Genomic DNA, 21,811 nt, shown 5'->3' on the forward strand with positions numbered 1-21,811 from the left:
TTTGAGCTCTTGTAATTATTCTGTCTGGGAGAGGAGCCAAGGTGTCGAAGTATCAAAGTGAAATTCAGAAGAGTCAAGAGCAAGCAGAGACTTGAAGGGGAAGAAAGGGAAGTAGGAAAAACACTTGTCTTTATCATGGTAATAGTAATGAAGCTGAGCAGAAGAAGCCCAGACAATGGGCTAGGTTACTGTACTATAAACTGCTTCCTGCCACTGAAATTCACAAGTCACCTTTACTCGGCTGATTAGAGAACTACAAAGCCAGGCGAGCTGGTTTTGACTTTCTGTCAGAAACTCGCCACTACTTAACATTTCCGATATTCAGAGCTGCCCTGTAGACATAGTTTTTGTTCCTGAAAAATTAAATGTGGACTCACAACAAATGAGCAGCTCTGTGGGGTTTATTGATTACAAATGATGAATGATGGGTTGGGCATGGTAACATTTTGGGCCTGACAATCCAAGGTGTTAAGCACCCTTAAAATTCTGATGGACTCCGGTGGGAGTTGAGGCCATTCATACTAGTCCTTCAATGTCAGTTAAATATGGGGTGTATCCCAAAGATTTATCTTGCTGCCCCTCTCCAAAGTCTGTAGGCTAGCTGGCCTTGGGCATAGTGGGGTGCCAAAAGTGGATGGGATTCTGTCACACTTGGGAGGTGGTCAGTGAAAAATTATTTCACCAGCCAGCCTCTTCCCCCACTACCCTACCTCCAAAATGACAAGTCCAACTCTGTACCTTCTTCTAACTTTCTTTTAAATCCAGTGCCTCTGCCCATGCAGGATATCCAGCCCTTCAGGGACACAATCAGGCTTTCTAATCAATTAGCTTAATCTTGCTGTAAACTTGCCTGTTTGCCATTCATGTCAATGAAACCTTGGTTACAGTGACACTCTCACCACAAAAGCTTTTTAAAAAAGAAAACAAAAAAAACCCCACCTATCTGTCCATCTGCATCTGTCTACATGGCTTTAAAGGCAAAACTATAAGACAAGAAAAGGAAATGTCAGCGACAAAGAAGCACCCTTTTCGTGACCATACTACTTAAAATAACTTAGTCAGTAAAATGTGGAAGGATTTTTGGTGACTGTCTTTTTACCATAATAATTTTCCTTCGGGGTGGAGGAATTACTATTTTTTAAATTATTTCAGTAGATGAATATTGATGTATTTGCTCTCTACTGTATAACTTTTATGCACGAGTAGTCCTGTTGTCTTTGCAGTATATGGACCTTTATAAATGATTATTTAAATTGCACCATAAATGTACATAATGCTTTACAGAACAAGTGAAGAGAGAGTCCCTGCCACAAGGAACTTAGAATCAACAGCTAGATGGATGTATGGTTCCACGGTGGTGTTCTTCATAGCATATATATATATGCTCTGACCCTGCAATGAGCTCCACATAGGCAGATTATTGAAGCACAGGCATCTGTCCATGCAGAGCTCATTAGAGGATTGAGAACATAGTATATTAAGTCAATTTTTCTTAAATAAAATTTAAAACACATACACTAGCCATTGTAGAGAGTAGAAGGACTCCGATTCACTTAATGGGCTTTAGACTGGGCCCTTAAGTAGCTCAAAGCTCCAGAAACCAAACAATTTGTATTAAAAATAAAACTCCTTCTCTATTTTGTTTTATTTATGGAAGTGTTATCGGCTAACTCAATCCCTGGGTGCTGAGAATTGTTCAGTTTACAAAGAAGGCCAAATTTATGAATCAATTAGAGATCCATGTAATGATAAAATATGATTAGAGCTAAAAATTCTTATTCAGATGTAGTTATTAATGTAGAAAGCATTTGAATGCTATGCAAACTGGGAGAAGCGTATTGGGGGGGGACTTGTGAGTAACCAGACCAGCCACAAAGTGATAGGAATGGACTTTCTCAAAATAAAAGGAAGGCACTGCCTATTAGGATAAGCCGTTGCAGTGCACTAGACAGCTAGAAGTTTAGGGAAAGCTAAATGCAGCTGGAAGTGTGTTGCAAGTGACTGTGAATGTTAAAAGTATCGGTTTTAAAAATGTATGTTATATGAAAACGTACGTTTCCTTTGATAAAAATTAAACTAAATTAAAAAATAAACTTTACTGGGCTCACCCTGATCTGACATACGAGGTGTAAATTGACTTCTGTATTGTTAGTTTGGGTTTATGTCATTGTAATAAATGAGATTGTTTCAGTATTGGTAATAGGATCTACTGAGTGCAAAGCTCAAAACTTTTTCAAATGAATCAAGTGCACAGATATTTCAGGACGTAAGAGTTAGTACAGAAACCTAAAAGCAATCATTGTCTTTCATTCTTCCTAAATATAAAAGTTGCTTTGAGTTTTCAATCTTCTGCTCAGTAAGCTCGTACTTTGTAAGTTGTTACATGCTATTTTTTTATTTACAGAGCAAACCTTGCAAAAGGACTAGGAAGCATTTCCACCATGAACGACAGCTGATTTACTTGCATCATATGTATCATCTCGCCCTTCTTAATATGACATCTTCCAAGAGGTCAGTTAATGTCATGAACAAACTGTATGAAGATGTTTGTGTAAGTTAAGTTGGAACATTTTCATGTGCTGTATTTTTCTGTTCTTAACACACAGCTGTGTTAGCTGATATAGTTCATAAGTCAATTAATGGTCGACACATGAGGTTTGAATACTCCTTGGAGTCATTGGTACAAATCCTAGGAGGGTTGGCTGAGCCCTTCATCTTTCCAAGGCAGATAAACTAAGGATGGGATTCCAAGGGGGACTTAAGTGCCCAACTGCCATTTTAGCCACATAAGTCCCACACATTTAGATGCCACTGAAACCCTCAAAACCAGCTTCAGTCTAACCCTATAGTTGCCTAAAGTCCTTCCATGCCTCAGCTTCTACTGTTAAGGTCCCTGGATGTAAAGAGGGTAATTTTCCTTTTCCTGAAAAAGACCAAGCCCTTTAGAAAGTCTCATCGATTATTTGTAGCATATCGGGAGAGATGCCAGGGAGAACCCATTACCAAACAGAGATGCTTATTCTGGAGTGGGGAGTGTAGAGAGCATTGCTATATTTTAGCTAGGAAAGCAGTACTTCCTGGTTTAAAGACTTGTTCTATGAGTGCCACCTGTCAGTGGGGTTGGCTTACGTAGGTTCCCCTAGTGGAGATCTGCAAAGCATTAACTTTGAGTTCAGCGCACACCTTCACCAGATACTACTGTTGTATTACTATAGATGGAATAAATGGGCCCAAAGAGTTAAAGGTGTTAACGACTCAGTCACTGTCCAGTATTAAACCGTTTAAAATAAGGTTTGGTTTACAGAGTCCTTAGCCTTCTTGATACCATGGCAAACGCATTATTTTTTTTTACCTTTTATTAAAGAGAGAGAAAAAAAGACGGTTACTCACCTGTAGTAACTGTTGTTCTTCGAGATGTGTTGCTCCTATCCATTCCAGTTAGGTGTGCGCGCCGCGCGTGCACGGCATCTCGGAACTTTTTACCCTAGCAACCCCGGCGGGCCGGCTGGCGCCCCCTGGAGTGGCGCCGCTATGGCGCCCATTATATACCTCAGCCGGCCCGTCCGCTCCTCAGTTCCTTCTTGCCGGCTACTCCGACAGTGGGGAAGGAGGGCGGGTCTGGAATGGATAGGAGCAACACATCTCGAAGAACAACAGTTACTACAGGTGAGTAACCGTCTTTTCTTCTTCAAGTGATTGCTCCTATGCATTCCAGTTAGGTGATTCCCAAGCCTTACCTGGTGGGGTCGGAGTGAGACGTGGTGGAGTATAATACCGCGGAGCCGAAGGCTGCGTCGTCTCGAGACTGTTGCACCAACGCGTAGTGGGAGGCGAAGGTGTGGACCGAAGACCAGGTGGCCGCTCGACAGATGTCCTGGAGTGGAACATTGGCCAGGAAGGCGGCCGATGAGGCGTGCGCCCTTGTCGAGTGAGCGGTGAGGCGGCATGGCGGCACGCGAGCAAGCTCGTAGCAGGTCCGAATGCACGCAGTGACCCAGGAGGAAATTCTCTGGGAGGAGACCGGCTCACCCTTCATGCGGTCGGCGACGGCCACAAACAGCTGGGTCGAACGCCTGAAAGGCTTCGTCCGCTCGATGTAAAAGGCAAGCGCCCTGCGGACGTCCAGGGTGTGAAGCTGTTGTTCCCGAGGCGAGGCATGCGGCTTCGGGAAGAAGACTGGGAGGAAGATCTCCTGGTTGAGGTGGAAGGCCGATACCACCTTGGGGAGGAAGGCCGGATGCGGTCGAAGCTGTACCTTGTCTGCATGGAAGACGGTGTAAGGTGGACCCACCGTTAGTGCGCGAAGCTCAGAGACTCGTCTCGCGGATGTAATGGCGACGAGGAAAGCTGTCTTCCAGGAGAGGTAGAGCAGGGAGCACGTGGCCAAGGGCTCGAAGGGGGGACCCATCAGCTTGGCCAGGACGAGGTTCAAATCCCAGGTCGGGGCAGGACGCCGCACCGGCGGGTACAAGCGGTCCAGGCCTTTAAGGAAGCGGGAAACCATCTGGTTGGAGAAGATGGACCGACCTTCCAGCGATGGACGAAAGGCGGACACTGCTGCCAGGTGAACCTTCAATGAGGAGACTGCAAGACCCTGCTCCTTAAGGTACCAAAGGTAGTCGAGGATGGTAGGTACCGGAACTACGAATGGATTCAGACTTCGCTGATCGCACCAAAGCGCGAACCTCTTCCATTTCGCGAGGTAAGTGGAGCGAGTGGAAGGCTTTCGACTTTCAAGCAGGACTTGCTGAACTGCCGCTGAACAGTCCCTCTCTGCGTGGGTCAACCACTCAGGTACCAAGCTGTAAGATGGAGGGACTGCAGGTTCGGATGGCGGAGTCTGCCGAAGTCCTGGGTGATGAGGTCCGGCCACGACGGGAGGGGGATGGGATCCCGAACGGAGAGCTCGAGCAGCCGGGTGTACCAGTGCTGCCTCGGCCAGGCCGGCGCTATGAGAATGACGTGGGCTCTGTCCTCCGGCTTCAGGAGCACTCGGTGCACGAGCGGAAATGGAGGGAAGGCGAGGAGGCGATCCGTCCAGGGGTAGAGGAAGGCGTCGGACAGGAGCCTGGCGGCGACCCTGGAATGAACAAAACCGGTGGCACTTCCTGTTCTCCTGGAGGCGAATAGGTCTATCTGGGGAAACCCCCACCTCCGGAAGATTGTGTGGACGACATCTGGACGGAGGGACCACTCGTGGGAGAGGAACGACCTGCTGAGACGGTCGGCCAGCGTGTTCTGCACTCCTGGAAGAAAGGACGCTTGCAGGTGAATGGAGTGGGTCACGCAGAAGTCCCACAGGAGCATCGCCTCCCTGCAGAGGGGGGAGGAGCGTGCTCCGCCCTGCTTGTTGACGTAGAACATTGCTGTTGTATTGTCCGTGAACACTGTCACACATCGGCCTTGCAGGTGGGGGCAGAAAGTTCGGCAGGCTAGACGGATCGCTCGCAGCTCGCGGACATTGATATGCAGGGCGAGCTCCTGGGTCGACCAGAGGCCTTGGGTGTGGAGACCGCCCAAGTGAGCCCCCCAACCGAGTGCCGAGGCGTCCGTGGTGAGCGTGGCGGACGGGCGCGGAGGGTGGAACGGGACCCCGGCACACACGATCTCCGGGTCGAGCCACCATCGGAGGGACTCGAGGGTCGCTCTGGAGACCGTCACCACCATATTGATCGGGTCTCGATGCGGCCGGTACACCGACGCGAGCCAGGACTGGAACGGGCGGAGGTGGAGCCGCACGTAAGCGGTCACATACGTGCATGCCGCCATGTGGCCCAGGAGGCGGAGGCAGGAGCGCACCGTCGTGGTCGGGAAGGTGACTAGGTCCATGATGAAGGCGACCATCGTCTGGTGGCGGGCGCGAGGGAGACAGGCCCTGGCTATGGTGGAGTCGAGGACCGCTCCGATGAACTCCACGCGCTGAGAAGGAATCAAAGTGGACTTCTCGACGTTGATGAGGAGGCCGAGCCCGCGGAAGAGGGACCGGATCTCCGCCATCTGGCCATCACGAGTTGTCGAGATTGTCCGCGAACCAGCCAGTCGTCTAGATATGGGTACACGTGTATCTGACAACGGCGGAGGGCTGCGGCGACCACCGCCATGCATTTGGTAAAGACCCTCGGTGCGGTGGAGAGACCGAATGGCAACACAGCAAACTGGTAGTGGGTGTTGCCAACCACAAATCGGAGGTAACGTCGATGAGGAGGATAGATGGCGACATGGAAGTAAGCGTCCTTCATGTCGAGGGCGGCAAACCAATCTCCCGGATCCAGAGAGGGAATGATGGTCCCCAAGGTGACCATGCGAAACTTGGGCTTGAGCAGGTACTTGTTCAGCTCGCGAAGGTCCAGGATAGGACGTAGCCCGCCTTTCGCTTTGGGGATAAGGAAATAACGGGAGTAGAATCCCCTGCCCTGCCTGTCTTGAGGCACTGCTTCTATGGCACCCACGCTCAACAGAGTCTGGACCTCTTGTAAGAGGACTTGCTCGTGAGAGGGGTCCCTGAAGAGGGACAGGGAGGGTGGGTGGGAAGGCGGGGGCGAAACAAATTGAAGGCGGTATCCCGACTGGACTGTCTGCAGCACCCAGTTGTCCGTTGTTAATTGGGACCACGCCGAAAAGAAATGGGAAAGGCGGTTGTAAAATAAGGGGGTAGGATCCGGTAGGGAGAGAGATGGGCCGTCCTCGAGCGTCCCATCAAAAAGCAGGCTTGGCCCCCTGGGGGGCCTTGGACGAGGCCTGCCCCTGGTTCCGCCGATTGCCTGACGGACGACGGCGGTTCTGGGCCGGTCGCCGGCTAACATACGGCCGATAGCGCTGTTGGTAGCGGGGGGGTTGCGGCCGGAAGGGCCTGCGCTGCGTCGCCGGCGTGTGCATCCCGAGCGTACGGATGGCGATGCGACCGTCCTTCAGGGTCTGGATCCGAGAATCCGTCTTTTCGGAAAACAGACCCTGGGTGTCGAAGGGGAGGTCCTGGAGGGTATACTGCACCTCCGGCGGCAGGGTGGAGGACTGCAGCCAGGAGATGCGCCTCATCGTCACGCCGGATGCCAAGGTCCGAGCCCCGGAGTCCGCGGCGTCGAGGGCGGCCGTGATAGAGGACCTGGAGGACTTCTTTCCCTCGTCCAACAAGGCCGAGAACTCCTGGCGGGATGTTGATGGCAGGAGCTCCGTGAACTTCGCCAGGGACGTCAGGATATCAAAGACGTACCTGGCGAGAAGGACCATGATGTTTGCAATCCGCATTTGTAAGCCCCCTGCGGAGTAGACCTTACGGCCGAGCAGGTCCATGCGTCGGGCGTCCTTGGACTTGGGCGCAGGGGCAGGTTGGCCGTGCCTCTCGCGGTCGTTGACGGATTGAACGACCAGGGAGTCCGGGGTTGGATGGGAGTAGAGGTACTCATAGCCCGTTGGGGGGGCTGAGTACTTACGCTCGACCCCGCGTGCTGTGGGCTGAATGGAAGCGGGGGTCTGCCAGAGCGTAGTGGCATTTTTTTGAATTGTCCTTACGAAGGGCAATGCCACTTGGACGGGAGTGTCCGCGCCCACCACATTGGTGATCGGGTCCTCGTCCTCTTGGACCTCCGCGACGGGGAGACCCATGGCTGTCGCCACTCGGCGAAGCAGGTCCTGGAAGGCCCGAAGGTCAATGGGCGGGGGTTCGTTGGCCGCAGCACCTGCCACCGCCTCGTCCGGCGAGGACGATGAAGATATGCCCTGCGCGATTGGCTCTGGCGCCGGGGCTGGTGGTTGAGCCTCCGCTGAGTCGTGCGGTGTGGCTGATTGGCGATCCGGAGGAGCGGAGGGCTCGTGCGGAGGAGAGGGAGGCGGCTGGCTAACTGTCGCCTCGGGGACCCTCGTCCCGGTGGTCACATCCCGCAAGGGAAATGGGATGCCCTGCGCCTCATGATGCGCCCAGGGGACCCAGTAGCCCCACTGTTCATGATGGAGTCCTTGTGGGGTCGGCAACGGGTGGGCGGTATCATCCACACCGGAGGCCACCGATGCTGGGCGGGAAGGCCAGGGCGGTGCCGAGGCGCCGAGGGATTGAACCGCTGAAGACGGGAGTCCCTCTGCCGACGGCGCCGAGGGTCGATACGAGTATCGCCGGCGGGACGGCGATCGTGACCGTCGGCCACCTCGGTGCCGGGAGCTCGACCGGGACCGGGATCTGCGGTGCCGGGAATGACTTCGAGAGTCGCGGTGCCGTGAACGGTGCCGGGATGGAGACCTCCAGCGGTATCGACGGTACGGTGACCGGGACCTGGATCGGTGCCGGGAGTACGACCGGTACCGAGATTGAGAGCGGTACCGGGACTCAGACTGGCGTCGGGATGGTGCTCGGTGCCGGGATGAGGAGCAGCGTCGAGATCCCGAACGACGGGACGGCGACCTGCGCCGGGAACGGGACCGGGACCGGGAGCGCCTTCCGTGCTGTTCGTCCAGAGAGGGCGGCCGTGTCATTCTGGCCGGTTTCCCCACTGAGGCGACAGCCCGCACCGGTGCTGCCGGGGGCCGGAGGCTCGGTGCCTCTATGAGCCGGATTAGCTCACGCGCGGAGGAGAATGTCTCCGGCGTCAATGGCAGCCTTGGCTCAACCACGGTCGGTGCCGGGGAGCGCGGCGATGCCGGACTCGACGGCGCTTGCGGTGCCGGAGTCGAGGGCCCAGGGCACGCTTTACGCATGGCCGCAGCCACTCTCGCGGCGTCCTCCATGCGGGCTTTTGCCACTGCTTTCAGCAGCTTTTGCTTGTCGGAGGGCGAAAGCGAGCGGTGCCGGGTCTTCTTAGCCGCAGGCTTAGGTACTGGGGCCGCGGTGCCGGAACGGCTCGGTGCCGCGGGTGCACTCTGCACCGATGAAGCCCTCGGTGCCGGCGCGGACGGTGCCGGGGGTTGGAGGGACGCCTCCATAAGGAGCTGTTTTAGGCGAATGTCCCGCTCCTTACGGGTCCGCGGCTTGAATGCTGAACAGATAGCACGCTTGTCCGTGCGGTGTCCTTCGCCCAGGCAACGGAGGCAGGAGCCGTGAGGGTCACCAACCGGCATAGGCCTCTGGCACGCTGCGCAGGGCTTAAAGCCCGGTGCCTTGGGCATGAGCCCGCACCGGGGAAGGGAAGGGAGGAAATACCCCCCTTATCCTTACCTAAAATACTAACTAACTACTGAACTAACTATACTAACACTAAACAAACTATGTACAACAAGAAGTAGCGAGAGCTAGGGTTGTGGAGGACAGAGAGCACTCCACAGTTCCAACTGGCCATCACGGGCGGTAAGAAGGAACTGAGGAGCGGACGGGCCGGCTGAGGTATATAATGGGCGCCATAGCGGCGCCACTCCAGGGGGCGCCAGCCGGCCCGCCGGGGTTGCTAGGGTAAAAAGTTCCGAGATGCCATGCACGCGCGGCGCACACACCTAACTGGAATGCATAGGAGCAATCACTCGAAGAAGAAGAAGGAAAAACAGGTAAAGCATTTGAAATGTAAAGTACACGTCTACCCTGATATAACGCGACCCGATATAACACCAATTCAGATATAATGCGGTAAAGCAGCGCTCCGGGGCGGCAGGGCTGTGCGATCCAGCGGATCAAAGCAAGTTCAATATAACGCGGTTTCACCTATAATGCAGTAAGATTTTTTGGCTCCCGAGGACAGCATTATATCGGGGTAGAGGTGTATTAAGTAAGGCTTTTAACAACATCACTTCCTTTTTCCTTTAGCTGGAGAGGGTCTTTAGAAGGAAAACCCCCTTAGTCTAACTGTCTTTTAGAAAATACCAAAGATGGAAAAAACTTTCCTTTTGAGGAAAAGAGAAGAAGTTAGTTGCGATGGGCTGGAGCGGCCATTGTTGCTGCTGCTGCTGCTGAAGTCCAGTCCCGTTTCCAAAAGAGGAAAGAAAAGAACAGCAAAGACAGAAAATGCAGCTTTTGTCACTGATGTCGACTCTGATTTGTAACCCCACCGCTGGAAAAACACAGGCACAGCACATAGTCTTATTAGCCATTCTGGGTATGTCTACACTGAACTTAGACACCGGTGGCTGGACCATGTCAGCTGGTTCAGGCTTGCGGGGTTTGGGCTAAGGGGCTATTTAATTGCAGTATAGACATTTGGGCCCGAGCTCCAGGACCCCCTCACCCCACCTTGTTGGGTCCTAGAGCCTGACACCAAATGTCTACACAGCCATTAAACAGTCCCTTAGTCCGAGCTCTGTGAGCCCAAGTCAGCTGCCATGGGCCAGCCGCAGGTTTTTAATTGCAGTGTAGACATACCTTCCGAGACCTGACAAACTTGTACCAGCATATGACTGTTTAGGGCACTGTATTTAACTGCCTCTTTCTAGTCAGAGGCTCACAGCAGCATTGCAAAATATGAAGTCTTGGCTCGCTAAGCCAGACTTTCCTTAAACAAAAGGAGAGGGATAGGAAAGAAAAGAAGTAAGGTGGGGAAGGAAAAGGACACACGAGGGATGGGTGGGGTGGGGTGGAGAATAAAGTCTCCCATCCCAGGTGGTATTTGGGATTCAGAAGTAGCCAGTACAGCTGGAGATGTCATCTGGGTCCCTCTCTTGGCCTGGCCTGGTCTGGTCAGGACATCTCAGGATTAGGATGAAGACGGTCCAGGGTCCCAGGAGATGGCAAGGGTGACAATGATGGAGCTTATTTCTTCCCCTTTTTCCAGCCAGCCAGCGTTCCAGCAGCCTCTGCTAATTTTCAGCCCACAGTCTCTTTTTTAGGACCCCAAAAAGGTAGTGATGGGCGGAATAGTCCATTCCTTCATTATTTTGTTCACTCACTAGGCATACTTTCCAATGCACCAATTTTGGTTCATTAATTTCTGGTCTTACACTTACCAGGCATAATTTTAATACAGTCCTTGAGTTTTATATCAGTTGTCCTTTGTGTTTAGACTATTTCAGTCTCTTGCTTTTGCACATTTTCCCATCGGCATTTGTTGTTATAGCTTTGTGACAGCTAATAAATGTTCTTACAGTATTTACAGTTAAGAACACGTTTACTGTAATTGTGCAGGCCCAGTTATTACAAAACTACTCCCTGGCTTTAGCATTGCGTGTCCAATGACCAGTTTGGGAGAGCAATGCTACAGTTCATATTTGTCTAAGAACTCCTCATCCACCATCCACCTGGTGGGGCACTACTTGCTAATCTCCCATAAGTGAGAATGCACAGAGGGCCTCAAACAAGAAAGAAAAACTTACCAGCAAACTGTCGTTCTTCAAGAGTCACGTCTGTGCATTCACACTACCCATCTGCCTTCCCCTCTGCCCAGAGCTCTGTATAACGTGAGGACTCTGTAGTTAGGGAGAAGGAACTGAGGTGGTTGCAGTCCTTCATTCAAAGTAGGGCAATGATGTCATCTTCTCACAAGATCTTTTGTGTGCCCTCCCAGCAGACACAGGTTTTCAAGGTGGTTCCGCAGCTCAATGTCAGATGGCATATCTGTAAATGGGAATGGACAGAGGCGACTGTCAAAGAACACCATGTAGGAGTTATCATTAGAGCTGGGCAATTTTTTTTTTAAGAGACTGGTAAATATGCCAAAAAATGGAGTTTCGGAGTGACCACATCTATCCGCTAATTTGGGTCATATTCAGTAAGTGGTTAGAGTTGTATTAAAAAAATTTCCCTCTTTTTATAATTAAGTCAAAATGGTTCACTTCAAAATGATATTTCATTTCAAGTTAATTCTATCTGAATCTATTGTTTTCCAGTTTTTCATTTAGATGAGAAAAACAATTCAGTTTTGATTTGAAATTAACCAAAGCGGGTTTCCCTGCCCCCCCTCCCCCCGCATGGCCACCAGTCTGACCAATTAAATATTTGCTCAGCTCTAGTTATGATAACATCTGCTGTGTATTCAAAGAGTGATGATCCTGACTCCTTTCTTCTAAATTTGCTTTTCTCTGTTTGGTGCTACCTGGAACAGACTGCTGGAGAAAAATGGTCAGTTCGCAGTTGCTGAAAAAGAGCACAGTGTCCATGATCTGGTTAGTAGTCAAATGGTCATTGCTATCATCTATACCTTCTGCTTTTTAATGAATAATTCACCGAGGCAAAGTAATAGCTAAAGCGCTTTTCTTGACTGTCACTACAAATGCTACAAGCCTAGAATGTTTTTATTTTAAAGCTTTACAGTATTCTTCACAGTCCAGACTGCATATCAGACAGATCAGTGGTAGGTATGTGGATTTGTGCACTGGCCTTTCACCTTACAAAACCACCACACAATTTGTTACAATTTATAGTCTCTGTAGAGGCCCAGGATTGAAATATAGGGTTCAGGCCAGAGGGTCGTTGACAGAACTATGTGCGGAAGTTTGCACAATTCCTATGTGTATTATGCCTGAATCAGTCCAGCCCTATTAGCTTCCTACTTACGTAACAGCTAAAATAAACTTAGAACTAAACCCCAAGTGAAATCTTGACTTCATTAAAGTCAATGGCAAAATTCCCATCAACTTTAGTGGGGCCACAATTTTTCTCCTCCCCCGTTTTCAATCTCCTTCTGCAGTATTACATGTTAGCTAAAAGCAGGGGAGTAGAGTAAGGCATTATCAGGGGACTTGGTTATACCTAGGCTTGGCAGAATTTGATTTTTATTTGTTTATAATTTTGACAGATATCAATATTTATTTTAAGCCTTTTTAGATTTTTATTGTTTTTAAATTTTCACAGTTGCAGGAAATTACACAGGGGCCAGACAATGAGGGCAGTCAGACAGTGATTATTTAATGACACTAGACATTGAGATTCAAAAAGTTAAAGCTTTTATAACTAGTAAAACACACATTGTCAACATCACATGTCAAAATATACAGAGTAAATATTCTTAAATCAAACTTATAAGTTCTCAAGCAGAATTTTCCTTTCTTTGCCCATCTGTATATTTTGATTATTATTGATGGAAATATTTTTTCTTGTGTTTGGGACTGTGTATGGTAAAATTGATGTTTACTGATGAAAAATCTCATCCTTCCAAGTTTAGTTATACAACTTTAAAAAGATGTGGTGCAAACATAACCTGTGTCACCACCATGTAAGTGGGACCTAACATAAGAGAATGTGAGCAGTGATGTAGAAAAATAAAGATTGTAAAATAAAGATTGTATGACTTCCCCTAGGCAATATTCTTTTAGAAGCATCCTTTCCACACAGAACAGATTAAAAAACCATGTTGTTGCATACAATTGTGTGTAAGAGATGGTTTTCACTAAAACATTTTCTGGGGCTTTTGGACATTACTTGCATAGATTACTCTACTGTTAATGCTGTTTTCTTAAGTGTTTAAAAAGAGAAGTAGGACCAATCTTTCTAGACCCGAATGGTTTAGAATTAGGTTCCTAAATCCATATTTACGCCCTGATACTGCAAATATGCATCAGTGTTTGCAGGATCAGGGTCTTAAATCGCTAAATAAGTGACCTGTTTTTCAGTGGAGCGGTGGGTGCTGAGCACCCTTGAAAATCATGTCACTTGTTTAATTGCCTAAATATGGATTTTAGGTTCTAACTCTAAACACCGCAATCTTAAAATTTTGGGCTTGATTATATCACCTTTTTGTGTGTGAAAATTCTCTTTACATCTCCTTCCTACACTTGCCAATTTGTATTAAGATCTTGAGTCATCAGTGAAGCCCTTTTATAGTGAAATTGGGTTTTTGTTTTTGATTTTTTTTAATAGAAAAGCTTTACTCTTAGCAGAGGCTCAGTGTAACGGGAATTGCAGTTTGCACATTGCATGGCACAGAAACTGTTAGGAACTTTCATTCTACTTCACTATAACTGGAGTTTTTCTGTATCTTAGTTCACCATAAGCAGTTTGCTCTGTCTGTCTGAAATCACAACTGGTAATATAATGAGAAAAGTTATTTACTAATAAATAATTTAACAATTAATGGGGAAAATGTATTGAATAAATCATATACAAATTATTATTCAGTTATCTATAGAGCTGTTCAAATAATGACAAAATGTATAACTGAATAATCTATTTCAATACATATGTTAGAATCCATTGGATGAATCGATCAGGACATGCAGGTGGCTGAGGACAGACATTGGGATGGAATTTAAGCAGCCAGCCACAACTTTACTAAACCTAGCACCCCTCCCCAGTGTTACTGCCCTGTCTCCCTGTACCAGGCTTCAGAAGAGGATCCAATGTGGGGTTTACAGTGCTCCTATCATGTAGCCCATATCGCAGGCTAGACTCTGCACTGCCTACCCCTAGGATTCAGCCAGCTCTGCTGAATCCTCTCGCTCTGCTCCCTGTGAAGAGGATAGAAGTATCAAAGAGGGACCTGGCTCTGTGAAGACTTCAGGTCTCCCTTTTCCCCATAGGCCTGAGGTCCATTAGTGAAATTCCAGGTCTCTTATTTCTGGGTACTGGCCCTTTTGGCCTTTTATCTGCACTGGACACCAGCTACAAGTTTCAATGGATTAAGTAGTCCTACGATTCCTAATGTTAAGTCCTATTCCTATTTAACCTAACTGTGTCTCGGTGAGGTTATAAGGCGAAAAAAAACTCACATGCTCACCTACAGTTTGGCCCTGATGGGAAAAATTCCTTCCTGACCCAGGTGACTGGTCAGACCCACGACATCCTAAAAACACAGGTCCTATATAACTGTGGAGAGGGAGGCTGAGTTCAGCTAAAATGGGGCACCAGACTCAAGAAACCCTGGACATGGGTTTAAATTAGTGATTGTGGGGAGCAAGGAGATAATTGGCTCCTGACTCCTTCTAGCTGGCCAGTGGGCATCGGAGCAACCAGAGGGAGGAGGGGTCTACGTTCTAAAGATGTCTGGTTCCACAAGGAGCTAATCAAAACTCTCCCACCCATGAAACTGGTCTGCTGATCTTATTGCTATGAATAATTCAAACAGTTCTTATTGTAACATTGTAGTTATGTATTATGGCTAAAATAATGCAAAAGCTCTTCAAGGCAGAGAAACAATTTTTTCCCCCTCTGGGTCCAGTCCTAGTTCCACTGAAGTAAAAAGTAAAATTCCCATTGACTCAATGGAATCAGCAGTAGCCCCTATGTTTGTAAAATGCCATAAAAACGAGGCACTAGATTTTTTTTTCTAATAAAAGCTATAGAAGTATATGAAAGTTGAAGGGAGAATTTGAGGGACTAAGCCAATCTAATTCTGCTAAAAATAATCTCTTGAATTCCCATTTGATGTGTGACAGATTATTATCATAAATAAGAAACATTATTTCAAATTAAAAGGAACTAAGCAATACATAAGTTTCTCTTCTCTTCTAAATGACTGGAGATCCCTGTTTATTGAAAAATACCAAAAAGCAGCACAGTCCCTGAAGGCTGTATCTGTCTTTAGTATTACACTGATTTCAGGTATTTATGATGCTGGATTGAAAAAGAAATTTCATTAACTTTTCTTTCAAAGGTGTCTCTTGCATGGTTCACTGAGCTATATCATGGTCTGGATTTTATAGGCACTTCAACTGGCTATCAGCTGAGTATGACCCTACCGGCATGATTCCAGCTGAAGTAGCAGTCGCAGAAGAGCTGGGAGAGCTTCTCCTTTAGAGTCTAAAACTGGTATCGATCTGAAGAGGATCATATAGTTCTAGTAACTAACAAATATGAATCACAAGTTTGAGGTTGAATTGAACATACTATGTTGCCAGCTGCCTTGTTTCCAATATCATTTGTGGTTTTTTTACAAGAACAGTTTGCAGTGTTCTGCTTTGAAAATGCAGGGCTGCTTTGTATAACCTACACTTGTGCTTCTGTTATCCCAAGATGGAATACTTGTTTCCAAGTCATCATAAACAACCTGGAAATAGCTCCACTGAAAGAGGGATAGAGGAAAGCACATTTCCCATTTTGCGAGATAGGAAACAGCACGAGCAACATCACAGGGGCTTCTCCAAAACACACATCGTTTTTAAAGAAATGAAAAACCATTCAAAGGAGAAACATGAAAATAAAGGAGCTGTTGAAATGTGAGTATGCTCACTCTAAATGATTTGCCGGAATCAGTGCATTATGCCTATGCTCCTTAATTTAGAGTGGAAATAGAAACTTGTTATATGATATAGAATAAGGGCCCCATTCCCTTCTTCCTTTTGTAAATTTGACTTGAAACATTGCAGCTCTTAAGAGCAATCACACATTAAAATACATGTAGGTGTGAGCTTTCAAATATCCTCACCGGTGAATATTCAGAGCATCACACCCTGGTGCTTGCTTCTGAAGTTAACATTCAACCTGCTGTGCAAACTCAGGATATGTTTTAAAATGTCCATAATGTTGTTCTATTGAAACTAGATCTCTTCAAGCAAACACATACTCCTCATCCAGGATTAATGTGCCATGCATGCCAAATTGGAAATTTTAAAATCAGGCTGATTTCATCTGACTGTAGGAGTGCTTGTTAATATATTTCTTACCAGTCAACTAGTCTCATGTGCAAATAAAATTTATGTTATCTATTCTGGAGTTAAAATGTACCCAAAACTTGAGAGAGAGTGAGGGAAAAGGTTGGCTATTCTCTACCCCAAAGGAGAAAATGAAAAGCAAAAATAGATTTTCTGTTCTAAAATTCCTATCTCAACCATAGTTATGATGTTGCTACCATAGCACTAAAATACAGATAAATACACTGAGGAATTATTTAGACTGGCTATTTCCAGTAAGCTTTTCTAAAGATGTTTTGAATGTGTCTTACAGTTTGGAGGATAAGAAATACAACAGCGCCTTTGTCCCACATGAAATGATCCCTGTGCCTCTTACCATGGAAGATGTGGTTTTGAACAATCCAGTTGTGGCATGTATTTTTATTTACTCTTTTGTCCCCCATCAGGTCAGTGCTGTATAGCCTGAAGGAGCTGTCATACACTTTTACCCCATAGATTAAAAGTTCCTTGTAGTACTCAGAGAGCAGAACTATTATAGGATCAAATTCTACCCTCCAGTGCACACAGAGGGCTCCTCTTGAGATCAGTGGAAGCTGTGAACATCGAGTGAAGGACAGAAATATGGCCAAGTGACCAACAGATACGTGCAGAAACTCACACAGTTGGGGGGGGGATCCTTTTCACTTAAACTGCTTTACAGGAGCATCATTCATCCACTGCTTTATCCCTTTGAAATGGTGGGAAGTCAGGCAGAGGGGAGGACTGAACTTGCAGCCACTTACATTGACAAGCCCAGCATACCCTGCCACAACAAAGACAGTCTGGGTTCGGCAAATTTCCTGGCGTTCACCACCAGAGCTTCTCCAGAGCACGACCCTTGCTACCAATCCTTTTGCTGGCCAGAAACCTTCAGGGGGAGTGGGACTATATTGGGGCAACGAGGGGTGAGTTTATCAAGGCATCAGAAGGAATCTGTAGGGGTGAGCAAGACAAGACATATGGAGCATGAGGCAGGGAGTGGGCCTGCTGGGGAAGAGGGAGAAAAGATGTTAGGGAACATGGGGAGATTACAGCCATGTCAGGCAGAAAGCAGCAGGGGAGTACTACTAGCACTTCCCTACCCTCTCCACTGGATGGACCTGTTGCAGATCACTGGAGAATTACGCCACTCTGAGCCAGAGAAGCGCTATAGATCTCCTGGTGGAAAGCCTAAAAGGTTATTAGTTACTCTCTCAGAAACCAGCTGGCCAAGGCACCAGCACCCAGATACTGGTTCAGAGCAGTGGTGCCCCATGTTGGGCTGTCTATTAAGGGGAGAGGACAGAAAAGTGCTAGTGCTCACCTACCTTATACTTCTCCTGTATTTCCTCCTTCCCCTAATGTGGCTGTTTATCTCCCCAACATTCATGTTTCCCCATGTCTCCTCCACACTTCCGTCCCACCATACAAAACACTTTTTCATACATCTCCAGCTCTGTAACAGTGTGGAGAATGACATATGGTCAGTGTGTCCAGCAGTTTTCTTTAGCAAAACCCTTTGGCTGTGACAAATTATGCTGATATAGGTTTACAGGACTATGAAATAAAGTTATTGCAGTAAAGTTCAGTTGCTGTGTGAAATGAGAAACCTGAACCTTTTTTTAAAGTTGGAGAAGAACCACAAATGTGAGGGGAAAACAGTGAAAGTTTTTGAAGAGGGAATTTTATAATAAGTTCCATGTAAAAGTTATTAATTCTTGTCCCAAAAAAATAAATGAAAAACTAAATTCTCCTGTGGAAAAATTATCATGGCAAATTTGGAGACTAAAACTAATCTTTAAACTGTGAAAGAGGGATTGTTCAATGTGCAAATCTCAAGGCAATCCCCCACTACTATAGTCACATTGGGCCTAGCTTTTACAAAGGGAATCTCTCCTCCCCTGCAGCTGACTTCAGTAGGAGTTGTGAGTAAAGACTGCAGGACTCTGACCTTAAATGTTACAAACATTTCTGCCAAACATTAGAATGAGAGGATGGGCTTCTATGGGCATCTTCCACTTTAAAGCGAATCCTAAAGCTTTAGCTCTGACAATCTCCCATTTTAAAAAATCCCTTTATTCATATATAGGCCACTAATATAGGTCTACTTGAGGGCATCAAAAGTAGAGCTGAGCAAAAATTCAGAATTTTTGTCCTGTCAGAAATTCTAATACTTTACCGTTTTTATCCCAAACTGGGACAAAAAAATTGAAATATCAGTTTTTGCAAAATGGAAATTCCAACGAAAGTCTGTTTAGAAATGGCAAAACAGTTTCTCATTTTGGATCAAAATGAAACATTTCAACATTCCCAAGCCAAAAATGTTTCATTTTGGTTAGTTGAACTGAACCCCCCAAAAAGGTTCATTCAGTCAGTTCAATAATTTCCATGTGTGTTGCATTGCTTCATGGGAGTTGTAGTTTGGGAGTCTGATCACCCATGATGCAATTGATGTGACTCTCAAGGCACACCACACAACTTGGCCAGAGGGGTGACCACATTGTATGCTGGGAGATGTACTCTGGCAAGGAAGCTCAGCCTATTGGGGGAGGAAATGGGAATCCAAACTACTACTCCCATGAGGCAAGGTGACAACAGAGAAATAGACATTTTATAACAAAGTATTATGGCATGCTATGACTGTTACAACCACAAATGTTGATTATTCAGACTAACAGATGTATACATCTATGATTTTTTTTTTTTTAATTTTAGGAAGCTAAGTCAACAGTTACCTACTGGACTAATTATGTGGACAAAGAAGAATCCATTTTCTAAAGAGGAAAAGGATGACTAAAATACAGAAACTCACAACAGCAATGAAATTGCAGCTTGATGTAGATCTTTATGCTGTATCCCACACCTACTGTAATGTACCTATATTATGAAATCACTATACTGAATGTAACAACTTTCTACAGGCCAAAATCTTGGTCTCATTGAAGACAATCTGAATGTTGTCATTCACTTTATTTAGAGCAGGATTTGGCTCTACAGCAGTGCTACTATGGAATGGTTCAAAACAGATAAATGTGTCTTGTGAAAATAGATAATTTACTGTACAATTTGGCTGAGTTCCTAATCTTTAACTGATCTACAGTATTGTTAGAACATACACCAATGAACTAGTTGATGCTTTTGTAGTAGCAGGTTATACTTGTGTGATGAAATAAACAATTTCTCATTGAGCTCTTGCAGGCTGAGCAATGAAATCAAAGGAGGGAGTTTTAACAATACTAGAGAAATCTAGTTTAAGATAAACAATGACTTAGATGCAAAACACGCTTTCACTTAATCAAAGAAGGCAGACAGGCTACTTATGGGCATTTGGTCAGAAATTCACTTAACTCATAGTTCTTTAATCTAAAAATCTACCTGTAAATCTATAGTGTAAGCATCTAAGCATTCACTATTAAATTAAATATGCTCAGTTTCAGATGTTTGTTTTGTATTGGATACAAGAAGCTTATTGTGTGTCATGCTGTGGGAGACTTTGCACTTCATATACAAGTGGGCTCATCAGCCATTTTGCAAACCAAACATCAATGGCTCTTGGGGCAGAGGAGGACACTTAGCACTGTGAGAGGAGAGACCAACTCAGCAGGGGAGAGAGAGCAGACTTGAAAAAACACCAAGTGAAATAATGGTGCTCTACTGAAAGAGTGCAAGCAACTCATAGGTGTCATAATCAGACTACTTGGGAGGCAAAATAATTTGAGGCTGTCCGTTGATGAGTAGGTCCCCTCAGGCACTGCTTCCTTGACTGACAGTTCTGCTGCTTCCAATTACTGCAGTAAAGATCTACCCACCTGTGAAGGTCCAGAGGCGAACAGGAGGGAAACATCCATAGAAAATCATCCATCATGAGTGAGATATTAAAGGCAATGTTTTAAATTGATCAAAGTTTTACATACTTAAAACATATAAAGATGGTTTATCTGATTCTTTAGGAAATGTAGTATCTTTAGTTTTCCTACCCATCTTACAGCTGTGATGTTTAGAACAAGTTTAGCTAATATATCCATCCCTCGACCAAACTGGCCAACTTTCATGCAATTTATGCATGGCTGAATATGAATTACTTTTCATGACTTTACAAGTTGGAAGAATGGGGTTGGTGTTACATGTTATTGTATATAGATACAATCACCACTGCACACCTGATAAGTAAATATTCCTTCATAGTGCATTACCATCAAAGAGAATATCCTAAAGACAGAAGACAACATGCTGAAGACAACTGCTAGGGTCAGTAATCTCCATAGCTATCAAGCATTCCCACTGCTGTGTAAAAACTCCATTGCAAGTTTCAATTTGAAGAAGTGAGTACCTTGACAGCCAGAGTATTTTAATAAAACAGGTCATTTATGTAAACAAAAATGTAACCAGTAGCTGCTCTCAAGACAGGAGTTAGAAAATGAAGCACCTAATAAGACACCTTTAGAAATAGCAAAAATGAAGCTGCTGTGAGTCCACTACTTTAAGGTGTGTTCATTGTTAAGCCACTTCAAGTCCAATATTAAAATCACACCTATCTTCTCTAAAGTTGATGGGATGTTTTCAGCTCCAAGCTGTTGTGCATAGCTGATCACCAGGCCTGCAGTTGTAAATATGTTCAATCCAGTTGAATCGGTGACGAACAATTCTGTGGTGGTTTAGCAAGATTCCACTTCAAGATAATTAATTTGATTTCCAACTTATGCTATATTGAATTTTTTTTTTTAAAAAAAGCACAAGGAGTATGAAACAAGTTACTTTAAATCTCTCTGTCCAGTGAAGAAAATCTGCCAGCCTTTATTCATGTCTAAAAGAGAGAAAGGTTTTTTTATGGAAACAAAGCATATATTTTTATTTTCTTAGCCCTATATTTCAAATCACTAAGAGCATTTCAATCAGCATTTAGAATGCTGTTAATACACCTACAATACATGCAAGTTTTCAAAACAGATTAGTAAAGAAATTAGTTCTTAAGGAGTCACTGTGCTAAAATGTAGAACAAAGATTTTTTTTTTTAAATCTAATGCTCTAGGTCTATGCTTAGCTACTAATAAGTGAACTATTAATTGTTAGGCCCAAGAGTTCTACCACGAGGACTATTCATGCATTGCCCTGTTTTGACATATCAGTCTGCATTAACATAGGGCACTGTAATGCAGATTATGCAGAAATGCTTAATACTTTGCTGCAGTATAGTGCAAACAACCTAGTAGAACATATTAATATTAGATGACTATAAAAGTGTCAGTAAGGATTACTATTACTTTTGTAATTTTATATACTTTTCTTAGAAAGGGGGGTTTAACTTGTCACCTACACTTGAAACTTCACTTCCATTTTCCACAACAGAATCAGGTTCCCATAAGGAGAGTTTTTAGTCAAGTCC

General features: G+C 45.7%; 1 protein-coding gene across 9 annotated transcripts in view; it reads left to right on the forward strand.

Annotated features, from left to right (window-relative positions):
• Positions 1–19,616, forward strand: part of LOC120400567 — a 118,938-nt gene extending 99,322 nt beyond the window's left edge. For 7 of the 9 annotated variants that reach the window (XM_039529286.1, XM_039529283.1, XM_039529285.1 and 4 more), the window contains 5 exons: positions 2,405–2,511; positions 11,949–12,009; positions 15,794–15,996; positions 16,724–16,856; positions 19,144–19,616. In XM_039529286.1, coding sequence (XP_039385220.1) covers positions 2,405–2,511; positions 11,949–12,009; positions 15,794–15,996; positions 16,724–16,856; positions 19,144–19,206 — 567 coding nt within the window. In that variant the 3' untranslated portion in view covers positions 19,207–19,616. The remainder of the gene's footprint in view (positions 1–2,404; positions 2,512–11,948; positions 12,010–15,793; positions 15,997–16,723; positions 16,857–19,143) is intronic. The other 2 variants (XM_039529289.1, XM_039529290.1) reach the window with 2 other exon arrangements.
• The last annotated feature ends 2,195 nt before the right edge of the window (positions 19,617–21,811 follow it).

Source organism: Mauremys reevesii, linkage group 3, assembly GCF_016161935.1.
Source record: "Mauremys reevesii isolate NIE-2019 linkage group 3, ASM1616193v1, whole genome shotgun sequence".
Classification (NCBI taxonomy): domain Eukaryota; kingdom Metazoa; phylum Chordata; order Testudines; family Geoemydidae; genus Mauremys; species Mauremys reevesii.